The sequence below is a fragment of the Stigmatopora nigra genome, chromosome 2 (assembly GCF_051989575.1).
Source record: "Stigmatopora nigra isolate UIUO_SnigA chromosome 2, RoL_Snig_1.1, whole genome shotgun sequence".
Classification (NCBI taxonomy): Eukaryota; Metazoa; Chordata; class Actinopteri; order Syngnathiformes; family Syngnathidae; genus Stigmatopora; species Stigmatopora nigra.
Window position 1 is genome coordinate 15,471,057 of NC_135509.1, and position 12,672 is coordinate 15,483,728.

Here is a 12,672-nt window from a genome sequence, read left to right on the forward strand (position 1 = left end):
GGTGCCCAATGGGTTTAGCCCCTCCCCAGACACTCAATCTTCCTTGCCGCTGGATCAGAAAAATAGGTAAGTTTACCTGGTTCAGTGCTGCTAAGGGGGGCAGCCGTCTATCCGGCGGCTGCCTGCTTGTTGTAACCTGGACTGTCAAAGCTGCAGTTTTGCGCCGCGCCCCACTCGACCCCCTTGCCTCAGAACGCAAGGACCGCACGCCATGACAGTCCCAAAATAAACGGAGTGACAGCAGAGGCCGAGTAAGACGCCAACCTGAAAATGCACGCTCCAAATCTTAGGTTTCATCTCCTCCGGTCAGGGCTTTAGAATTGAGGGAAAATGGCCTCCCAAGGGGACCGGGCTACATACTTGAGGAAAACAAAACTGTCGGAGAAACGATGCAAATGATGGCAATCTTAGAATATATCGTTATGTTACATTGCAGTAAATGTTAGTCACATGGCACGTTATGTAATATTAAACAGAGCTGTGTAACATGATGCAATTTTCCTTTCTCATCTAACCCATTTTTCAAAAGAGAATAACTGTCTTTTGGTTCTAAACAACCCTGATAGTATTAAATAGAGCTGTGTAACATGATGTCACATTTATGATTGCATGTTCCCTAATGTTAGGCTATATTTTCTTGTGTTATATTATGGTACATTAAATCATCGGCTTACAAATTGATTTCAACTGTCTTATGATGCTGATTTTTTTGTTGATACCGTGTTTCATAATGTTTGGTTCTGTAGGGCATGATATTGTTTAATTACATGTTGAGTTGTCCTGCTTTATATTGGGATACATTGCGTTATGTGGGCTACTCTCGTAAAAGACCTAACTGTCGATGTGATGGGAGGCCCGAGTATAGCGGGGATGCCGCTGAGGCAACTGAGCCACACTGTGAGTGCCACTTGCCTGTTGGGGACTTATAACAGCACATTTTTCAAATGGCTTGTTGAGAAACAAAGCATGTTGGACTGTATACCAGCACTGGCACGAGGTGACTGGACCTCCCTTTGTGACCAATACACCTCCTATGTGAGTTAGTGTGGGCTCAAAATAGGTACATAATCCTTTTTTTCCCCTTGGTTTGTGTCAAACACTAACAATGGAAAGCAAAAAAATGTTCAACTTGTTTCTTTCCTTCTCCTATTTCATGAAATTGCTCGAACCTTGGTGGAGCCTATCCCAGCTGACTCCGGGCATAAGGCAGGGGACACCCTGAATTGGTAGCCACCCGCCCGGCCGCCCCGACTGTATTAGTAAGTTTTTTTGTGGTTCAACCATTTCAAATCCGATTATTCATTCATTTATTTTTAACACAACTTATCTTTTCGAGATAGACCAGGAGCTGACTTTGTGTCAGAGGCTGACTAGCCGCCAGTCAGTCATACCCATCGGGAACACAGGCTCTCACAATCACACCACCGAATGGGAATCGATCCTAAATTGCTTGCACCAAACTAAAGGGGAAATTTATCTAATTCTAATTTACCAGTCATTATCGCATATACATAGAAACTTGACTATCTCAAGTGACATGTTCACCAAAAAAGTCATTTGAATGAGAATGAGAAGTAAGGAGGACATCTTATCCACTTTATCACTCGTGGGGGGTGCTGGAGCCTATCCCTGCTGGCTTTGGGACACCCTGTATCGGTGGCCAGCCAATCGCAGGGCACAAGGAGACGGACAGTCATGCACACTCAGACCCATACCTAGGAGCAAAATAATAATATTGTCAGTAACCCAGTTTACCAGCTTTTAGTAAAAAATATTTAATACAATAGTTTTAAGAAAAGGCAACTTGATGAATGAGTGGTTAGGGCATTGCGCTCACAGTTCTGGGATCAATGATTCGATTCCAGGCCAGGATTTTCCCATCTGGAGTTTGCATGCTCTCCCTGAGCTACGCACTTCATACTGTGTTACTGCAGCACCCCCAAGTGCATGAGAGGGTTCAGGTTAGTCAGAACAGGTCTTTCAGGCTTCTAAGAACTGTAATATTATTACTTTTTCGTGAAGATTAATGCTTTACACTGGTTGTTAAAAATGAGGCATTTCCAAAGGATGCTAGGTTGGCTTCAGAACATCAAGATGCAAACTTTGAGAAGATAACTTCAGATGAGGAACAGCAAAAACATTGGAACAACAACTTTTTAGAGTGCCTGTTGAACATCAAATGTTCTCCTCCTTCTTTTACTTGTTCCTCTTCTTGGTCTTAAACGTTCTAAAATGTGCTTGTCTCATGCCCTGCTCCCAGAATAGCCCAAAGACTTGGGAGAGCAATGGTTCCTTTCCAAACTTGAGCCAACGTCTCCTCCTACTTGCCAGAGTGCTGGCATCTCCTTATTGAGGACCAGGAGGAGGAAGGAGGTGTGGTGTGGGTGGCGCCCCCAATACGCCAACCCAGCCCCACCGGTACTGAAACCCCGCCTCTTTCCTGACTTCTGGACCAATGAGGCCATGTTGTGGATCAAGTGTCACTATAACAGAAGAACATCATCAGCGCGGCAAGTTTGCAGATCCTGACAGCCGCTCTGGGCCAGCGGGGACCTCCACGCTTCATACTTCTTCTTTCTTTACTTCTTATCTCAGGTAAGGAGGTCCAAATCCCAATCCTAATCCTTATCCTGGTCCTATAGTCCAACCATCCCATTGTCTAGTGATTCACAACTAGTGTGCCATGAGAAATCCTCTACTTCTTAGACTTAGTCCAGAAACGATATAATTGCTCCGAATAATTTATCAACTATCCATCCATAACATATATACTGTCAAGCAGAACAAATTACGTGACAGAAAGTACTGAATCAAAAGTGCCGTGAAAGTACTTTGGCTCGAAAAAGGTTTAAAAATACCTAAAAAAAAACATTGAATAGTTGTTATACTGCTTCTGCCTGATTTAATCATTTAGTCATGTTTCTGGTGTAGTGATAGGTTTTCACTGAGAACTGTTTTTGATGTCAAATTTACACCGTTGTTTTATGCATTGAAACGATGGAAAGGTGTCCAAATTCCATTTGCGTGGTGGTTCTATTTGAATTTTATGGTTAGGTTATATGAGTCTCCATCTGGTCCATTTGGAGCAGGCGGTCATCAACATGGACGCTCCCAAGGACCATATGAGTCGCTCACAGGCCTGTTCTGAAAATAGCTCATCTTTTCTGTTATGTTGTATTATGGGTTAGAATGCAAAAAGTGGGAATTGTGTCCTATTACTCTTCTTTTGGAGGATTTACTAAAATGTCCAGAATTGCCTTGTTCTTCTTCTGCTGATGTAGTTACACGAACAACCTGAGTTGTCTTGATTGTTGTGTAGGGATTGCAAAGTTTGTTAAATACCAGCCAATTAAGTAATTGGCACAGTTAACGTGTTTGTTTTTAAAGGGGATCAACAGCAGATAGTTTTGACAGCGTTGTTTTTCTGGGTTTGGCGTTCCAGTGGGTCGGTAGCTTCTATAAGCGAAGTTGCAAATGGTTATGGCTCGCAGCCACATGGTGGCAGGATCAACACTTTAGCACCCAGATGAAAGGCCAAGATTCTCCAGACGGATGAACTCACGTCAGCAAATTCCCATTGGGAATTGTCAGCATTCTGGAAGCAGAACGCAAGGACCTTTTTACCTTCTGAGGTTTATTCTGAAAGGCATATTAAGCAGGGAGCAATTGGGCTGGGAGATGATTGAAGGAAGCCAGCAGGCGGCCACATAAGGTGACGCCAGGTGCAGGGACGGGAGCTCCTCCAAGGAAGGAAAGGGATCCAGGCATGGAGTTCTGGGAAACCTGAGTCGGGTGGGCACTGCACAGCTGCGACTCGGAAATAGATGAAGGAATGCGATAATCGGAATAATGTGGGCCTAAGCTTCTTTTCTTATTGGATCAACTCTTCACTCTATCACTCAAATGTAACATCTTTGCTATGCTATACTATTCTATGTCATTCCATTCTGTTCTCTTTTAGGAGTATTGTGTTCCCCTGATTGGTTAAAATATTGCCGGACTTGTTATTATTATTGGATATTAAACTTAATTCCATATAAATATATTTTTGTAAGTTAGATTTTTATCAGAACATTTTAACCAACACTCCAAAATGCATAATCACGCACATGCATGATAGAGTACGATATGATTAAATCGCAATCTTTGTCTACATTGCTATACCATCTGAAATTAAAAATAAAAGTCACCACGATCAACACAACATTAATATTTGAGGAAAAATGCGCATGAATGAAGCTGAAATGTGTCTTTCTAGTTAAATATACCAAATCTAACCTGTTATCAAAAAATGACAGCCCCATAACTTTTAAAACATTTATTTTGGGGAATATAAAATATAAACACATCTTGTAGTTGAGGAGTGGTAATGATATTACGATTACTAATAATAGTTATTTGAATTTAGTTGGGCTGCCTTTTAGTGTAGGGGTCCACTCGCCTGACTCCGATGTGGGCAGGCGTGGGTTTGATTACCGCTGGGGGCCAAATGATTGGGAGTGCCGATGGTCATTTGTTTTTCTGTGTGCCCTACGATTGACTGGTGACCAGTCTGGGGTGTAATCTGCCTTTTGCCCGACAACAGCTGGGTAGGCTCCAGCAAACACCAGGATCCTTTCGTGGATGGACCGAATGGAAGATGAATGAATGATTAATTAAATTGAATGCTTTTATTCTCATTATACAATTATAATGAGAGTTAAAGCTTCACCACCAAGTGCACAAATAACAATAACAAACAAATGAGTAAGCAATAAGTAATACATAAATAAGTAGTTGATATAAGAATAAGTAGGGAAGTACACAATCAACAACAACAAACAAACCGATAAATAAGACAAAATAAATAATCAGTAAATAAGTAATAAATAATAATATTAGTCATCATGTCATGTCTAAACATTAGCTGGCAAAACATTAATTGCCCTGCTTCCTGCCCATAGTTAGTTAGCTAAAATAGGCTCTAGCACCCCTAAAATCCTTAACGAGTTTTGCATCTTGTGTCTAATTTTAAACTGTTGACAATTTTTGCAAACTGGAAACTTCTGAAATCGGACTCCGGTGGAGCACATGCACATTTTTATACTCCTTTTTGGTCTGGGGGTCAAGGATATGGGCGTGTGGGGAGAGGGTGTTAAATGTGCATGTGTGTGACAGGGGCACTTGTTCAAGTTATTTTAGAGGCGAGCTTTAAATAAAGTTAATTCTTGGCTAAGGAACTTTTAAAAGCGAGGTGACTTAAATGAACAACCTTGTTAAACGGAAGCGCTTTGTTATGTAGACATAATCATTGTCCTCCATCGACCCTCCATCCCACCCCGCCATTGTACCCCGCCTCCTCATTTGCCCGTCCCAGGTTGACCGTCCTTCAACAGCGCAGTTCTAAGTGTCAACCACAAAATGGTGGCACATTCATATGCTTTGCACTGTAAATGTGGCTACACAAGCCCAAGGAAGTTCTCAAAATGGCATTTATCGTCCAATAACCCTTGGCAAAAACTAGGGGTGTATGGCTGTAGGCTGTAATGTAAATGTATATTGTTAAATAAATGTGACATGTAGTGGTCGACAGCAGGAATACAACCAAAGTAAATGGGTGTAAAACCAAATTTGAGTAAGATTTGGACAAAAAGGTTAAATGATTAACTTGGATATAATAAAAATATGCTAAAATAAATGTGTTACATTGAAAAATGCTGTGGTATATCAATCTTCTGGTTTGACTTGCAGGTTTTGACGTCCATTTTCAACATGTCTGACACCGAAGACTAGTAAGTCCCCTAGTGCCAAAAGAGTGTAGTGATTAATTATTTTTGGGGTTTTCTACTGATTAAGTTATTTGCACTTTATCTCCTCTTTTTGTTGTGTTCTTATTTCTTTTGTCACTTCTTGTGTCATTTTATGTGGTTTGAGCCCTTCTTTCTGTTTTTGTTTCAAACTGTCACTTTTCCCCAGTCCCTTTTTGTGTCTTAAATGTTGTCTTGTCTTTTCATTTATTCTCATCTCCTGTCTATTGTCCTCATGTTATCAATTGTCTTCTCTTGTCACCTTCCCCTCTTTCATCTTTGAGTCAATTTTGTTATTCTATTTGTATCCATGTTTATCATGTATCCACTTTTTTGTGTCATTTCATGGTGCCATTTTGTCTGCTCTTGTATCTTTTTCTATATTTCTATATTTTGCTGGCTTCTGTTGTGTCTTATTTTACCCATTTTGAATTTTGTAAAGTATTCTTTCCTGCATTCTGATCTTGTTTTGTCTTCTGTCCCCAGCGATCAGACGGAGGGTAAGTCATACGAATCATCATGTTCTATCACCACCACCATTTTTATCATCATCACTATCATAATCATCATTATCGCCATCATCACATTGGTCCTCATGGTCATCACGGTCCTCAGTCCTCTGTCTTTGTTGGTTGTTGTTTGTTATTGGCGGTCTGGCTTGATTCGTCAGAAGAGGCGCGTCCAATGGCGGTGGCTACCCTGGCTCATTGGCATCGTAGCCACCACCATTGGCGCCTCAGCATGACAGCCCGCATGGATCCCGCCAGTGTACCGAGGTACACGCAGGATCTTTTTTGTAAATGTCCTTCTGCTCCTTTTCTTTCTCGGACCGCCATGAAGATTACGATGGTAAGATCCTCACATTAACCAGTAACTAACATATGAAACGTTTGGCGGCTTTATAAATGAATGCCACTTGACTATCAATTGCATGTGGAAGCCGTTTGCACCACTCACTTATTGACTCTGACAACAGACACTTTGTGTTTCATCGCTAGTGGTTCTCAAACTGGGGTCCCCGGACACCATTGGGGTTGGCAGGTTTTTGCTTTGAGATCTGCAATAAACTGCAAGAAAGCCAAATGGGAATCAATGGTAGTTAAATGCTCTAAAGTTGGGTGGCACTATATAGATGTGGGACTCTAAATTACACTTGTATCTCCAATTTCGAAGGTCACCAAGAAAAACATAATTCACTTGATTACTTTAGCTTTTTCGATTTGATTGGTATTAGTGTCCCAAAAAGACGATGGTTATGATGATTATCTGCTGAAATACATATTTTTGAAGAGATATACACTTCTGTACTTTTGCTTATGTGGGAAATATGAATTAGATCATTAATTGTATTTTGCATTTGGATTTGCATAGTTAGGGTTCTAATGAGCATCTAATCTTTTAGGAAGGTTTCACTTATTTACTACCTTGCAATCCATTTTCAAGGACTCATAATAACGTCTAAATGTCCTCACCATCTTAAGATGTTCATTTTTCACCATATTACAAAAAAAATGGTTTTGAGATTCTAAGAATATTTTTTGAAAGAAATGTCTATCCTGTCGGAAGTCCTGGGCCTCCAAAAGTTTGAGGAATCTACGCATAACTGCCCTTTCTTTGCCTCCATTAACCGCACGTGGTGTATCTTTAGCCGAAGAGTTATTAGAGGACTCAGAGCTGGCCCCAGAAACAGAAGTAGAAGTAGAACCCGAGGTAGAACCAGAGGAAGAACCCGAGGTAGAATCCGAACCTGAAGAAGAAGCAGAGGAAGAGTACGAAGGTAAGTGGCATGGACAGAGGATGGGGTGGTGGGGTATTCTATCATCCTTTCCTTTCCCATACAACAATGTACGCTCCAGTCATGCAAATGATAATGGTAACTTACCTTCCTTTCACCTCTGTGCGAAGTCTACGACATTTTATATTTTGGTGGCATTTTGTTTCCTTTGCTGGAGTTTGGCTTGATATGCTGGCCAGCACTCAAAACATTTCGTTAGTTATTGGAAGAGTTTGTTTAATCTGCACGTTAATTTGGGTGCTTTGTGTATTATTTTTTTAATAATAGTACACGTATGATTTATTATATTTCCATTTATGCAATAATTTGCATACAGTGGCAAATATAATACCGACACATATTTAACACTCAATATTTATTTAACCTAAAATCACAGAATTATAATAGAATTGTTGTTTTCTTACTGCAAAACAGAAAATAACCAACAAATGGTAAATGTTAATTTGCCGACATCTACTGGTGAAATAGTATCGCAACACTGTAAGTCTTGTGTGCGTATAAGCCTCTTGATTCAATCATTTTCTTTAGTTAGATTAAAGTATATATAAAAAAAATATTTAAATACATACAAAATTACAAATACGGCTTTTGTGCAACAAAATACGATAAGCAAACAAAACCATTTTAAATGTTGAATTTCTTTTGCCTTCGACGAGCTAATGTGCTAACCAAACCACACTAGCTAGCTATAAATTTAGTGCTTATCACGCTAACAGCCCTGGTGGTCACAAAGATGATTGAAAATCAATCATCGACGCAAAATGGATAACAGCTTTTTTTGCTTTATAGAAATTAATTTATAGAAACTATTTATTGAAATAGTTTGCTTGTGCTTCCCCAGTGCCAGCGCTAACGCTTTTATTTTCTATTCTGCTTTTGTTCTCGGCGCTTGCTGCATGCAGAGGCCTCTGAAGAGGAAGGTATGTTCTTTTCAAAATAAAACTCTTATGTTTCAACCCTGGAGCTCCATGCAATCAGGTTCAAAATGAAAAAAAGGGTGAAAGAATATGAAAGAATAAGACATTTTAAAAACTCCCCACCGCCCACCTGTCAACTGCATGGCATGAAGCGGTCAACCAATCGGAGAGGACTCGTATGATCATATGACCTTACCTGTCTTGTGGAGAGGGAAGAGGACAAGATCCTGGTCCAGCCAACGACACAAACATGAATCATTTTCTTAGCAGAGGAGGAGAATTAATAATAACAAAGTGAAACCTTGCTGTATAAATGGTTGTAAAATGTTTATTTTTTACTTGTTTATTAATTGCCTATACTACTAGGTACAAGAGCGACTCCGTTACTGGACAGTTAGTCAATTATCAAATCAATCAACACCTTGATAATTGACTAATCATTTATAAACCTTGAAATTCCCACAATAAGCCAATTTCTAATATACTATATGTTGATATTTGATAAAGTTTTGAAAGCATTAACAAAGTTCCCGGCAGGTTGAAGATAAACCACTGGTAATTAAACGATTCTTCATCAGATTCATTGATTATTAAAACTCACAATAGTAATTGACATATTAATTGACAAGTAAAACATTATTTTGTTCTAACATGATATGATATTAAAAAATAATGACAAGGCAGCTAACTGAAAGCAAACACCAATATTTATGTGTAATGTGGGTTGAATGTAATTATATTTTAATATGTTTGATTATTTTGTTCCAGTAAACTCTAATCACCAAATAATCATTTTATTGCTTGAGAGACTTTTATATGTTTGGCTTCTAACAGCATTGATTATACTTGTGCCCCCTTCCTTCCTACTACCGTAACCTTCTTCATTTGCTTGCTGCAGAGGAGAAGCCAAAATTCAAGTAAGTCACGAGGCTGAATAAAACTTATCTTTAATTGATTCCAAAATCGTGAAAACTAAAACAAAGGTTCTTTCTAGGCCAACTGCTCCCAAAATCCCTGATGGGGAAAAAGTGGACTTTGATGTAAGTTGATGGCCTAAAAGGCTTGATTTAAGACTCTTAATTGACGTCAAATGTGACTGTGAACGTGGTTGAACTGAGAATAATGAGAGTACATTGTATATTATATTAGATACCAGTATTAATATAGTTATACACAAGGTGTACTGTGCATAAATTATCTACATGCCTGTCGGTGGTGTCATTGTTTTCAGGACATCCAGAAAAAACGTCAAAACAAAGACCTGGTTGAGCTCCAGGGCCTGATTGACGCTCACTTCGAGCACAGAAAGAAGGAAGAAGAGGAGCTGATCGCCCTCAAGGACAGGATTGTGAGTGTGGAGACCAATCATCACAGAAAAAAAACTTAAAGAATAGTAGTTCACACTCACGCTTTGTATCGACATTTACAGTTTCCTCTGTTAGATTGTCCGTAAAATATTTGCTAAATAGTTTAATTTTAAATGAACTAATTATAAATATACTGTCTAAATGTTGGTGGCATTATGGGATTGAAGGTTCAATTCCAGGTCGGTCCTCACTACAGTGAGTTTTCACGTTCTCCTCTGGGTTGTGTGGATTTTTTCTGCGTATTCCGGTTTCCTCCTACATACCAAAAACATGCAAAACGAGTCAAAACTTAATGATTAAATTAGTTTTCATCATAAATTTCAACTTGTTAAACAAAAGAAATGCCGCGTAGTTTTACAACATTTGTCGCGATCATCTTCCCTCAGGAGAAACGTCGTGCCGAGAGAGCTGAGCAGCAACGCGTCCGTGCCGAGAAGGACAAGGAACGCCAGGCCAGGCGTGAGGTGAGTAACCCCTCGGAACCACCTTTTATAAAGCCAAGACTGGGATTGGTCATTGTCGTTTGCGTGCAGGAGGAGCGTCGTATTAAGGAAGAGTCAGATGCCAAGAAGAAGGCCGAGGAAGAAGCCAAGAAAAAGTCTGCTTTGTCAAACATGGGCTCCAACTACAGCAGCCATCTCCAGAAGGTACTAACCGACAAATCATTGTTTTATTCCCAACGTGAACCATACACTTTGTATTTGCTTTTGGAATAAAGTTGTATGTCAAAGCTAAACCCTGATAAAAACCCGGTTGATTGAGAAAATATGTATGTCCTACATTTGGATTTCTCCTGGTGCTATATGGCAACCAAGGACCAACATGTTAACATTTTTCAACATGTTTCATTGACGTGGTTGTACACACTGAAATTTGTGTGACATTTTTCAATCCGCTAGGCTGACCAGAAGCGAGGAGGAAAGAAAGAAACAGAGAGAGAGAAGAAGAAGAAGATCTTAGCCGCTAGACGCAAGCAACTTAACATTGACCATCTCAATGAGGACAAGCTCAGGTATAAGAATACACTATGAGATGCTTGCAAATGTCTTTTTTTGAATGAAACACACATTCAATGAAAATATATACATATATGTATATATATGTAATATATACATACATTTCTTCCAGGGACAAGATCAATGAGCTGCATGATTGGATGTGTCAGCTGGAATCTGAGAAGTTCGACCATACAGAGAGGCTGAAGAAGCAGAAATATGAGGTCTGTATCGTGCAGATTAAACAAGGAGGGGGAAAAAACTGCCAAAATGTATGTAAAGTATGGAAAGGTTTATGTGCTTCATGTGTACCTCTTACAGGTCACTACCCTGCGCAAGAGAGTGGAGGAACTCAGCAAATTGTAAGTAACATTTTGGCATGTTAAACTCCAAAAATATGATTTCAACACATAGTGGCTATAATGCTAATGTTTTATCACAATTGTTCTTTATTTTAATGAAGAATTTTCCCCAAAAAGACTATAACTACAATAATATTAATCTTTTACTTTTCTTTGACCTGTCAAAATGTTAGTTGATGATTACTTCTATTTTTGGGGATCTTTAAAGTAAAACTGAAATTTTAATATGAAAACAAACTAATATGGGTTTGTTTTGTGATTTGTGCTCCACAGCAGCAAGAAGGGAGCTGCCGCCCGCCGCAGAAAGTAAACCCCGCCGGCCAAGATAGTTTAGCTGAGAGGACTCAACACTTCGTCATGCTGAGGATGCCCATCACCACTCATGATCGCTTAGCACTAACTGCTAACGATTGAAATAAAATCACGTTGGCCCTCATCGCTCTTTTGAATGTTTGGCTCTCGAGATTTTTGTAAATAAAGTTTGACTCTTCAGGACGATATTTTTGCACTTCTCGTCATTACAGCTGTTTTTTTAAAAAAACACTTAAAATCCAATATTTGTAATGTACAGGTTCATTAACATGTATGTATGTAAGGTCACAGGGGTGCTGGAGCCTGTCCCAGCTGACTTCGGGCCAGAGGCGGAGTAAACCCTGAATTGGTGGTCAGCCAATCAGAGGGCACAAGGAGACAAACAGCCATTCACACACACACACTCATACATAGGGGCAATTTAGAGTGTCCAACTAGGCAACCATGCATATCTTTAGAATGTGTGAGGAAACCAGAGTACCCAGAGAAAACCCCACACTGGAATGTCTGAACTTGGATTTGAACCCAGGTCCCCCCACTGTGAGGCCTGTGCACTAATCACTCTGTCGCCAGACCACCCAGAAAAGTAAAAATACATTAAAAAGTGTGCATATCACCCCTTTTAACGTAGAAAACGTATCTGGATTCTTTTGACGAAACGTGTCAGAACCACAGTGTCACTCCTACTGGTGCGTTCAGGGATCTGGTCTCACCAGCAATTTCCATATTTTAGCTCACAGGTTAGCGAAGAGCCATATGCACCCATCAAAAGAGCCACGTATAACTCCCGAGCCACTCGATTCCTGCTGGTGGTTGTATGATTGTGAGTGTGGATGATTGTTTGTCTCTCTGTGTGCTCTATGACTGACTGGCAACCTGTGTAGGGTGTATTCTGCCTTTTGCCCGAAGACAGCTGGGTTAGGCTCCAGCAACCCTCCAACCCTTAAGATGATGTGCAGTATGGAAGATGAATGAAGATGAATTTTATTTATTATGTGTATATGTGTGTATATATGTATGTATATATATGTGTGTATATATGTGTGTATATGTTTGTATATATGTATGTGTATATATGTGTGTATATATGTGTATATATATGTGTGTGTATATATGTGTGTATATGTGTGTATATATG

The 12,672-nt window shown here is 39.7% G+C and overlaps 1 protein-coding gene across 2 annotated transcripts; it reads left to right on the plus strand.

Moving 5' to 3' along the window:
• The first annotated feature begins 2,467 nt into the window (after nt 1-2,467).
• Nucleotides 2,468-11,720, plus strand: LOC144213536 (troponin T, fast skeletal muscle isoforms-like). Of its 2 annotated transcripts, XM_077742057.1 has the most exons (13): nt 2,468-2,595; nt 5,731-5,771; nt 6,273-6,286; nt 7,435-7,563; nt 9,397-9,415; nt 9,493-9,538; nt 9,730-9,846; nt 10,252-10,329; nt 10,399-10,512; nt 10,765-10,877; nt 10,994-11,084; nt 11,182-11,222; nt 11,496-11,720. In XM_077742057.1, the coding sequence occupies exons 2-13, from the start codon at nt 5,752-5,754 to the stop codon at nt 11,530-11,532; spliced, it is 819 nt and encodes a 272-aa protein (XP_077598183.1). In that variant the 5' UTR covers nt 2,468-2,595; nt 5,731-5,751; the 3' UTR covers nt 11,533-11,720. The 2 variants fall into 2 exon arrangements, with proteins under 2 accessions (XP_077598183.1, XP_077598176.1); XM_077742050.1 differs by lacking the exon at nt 7,435-7,563.
• Nucleotides 11,721-12,672: the final 952 nt, after the last annotated feature.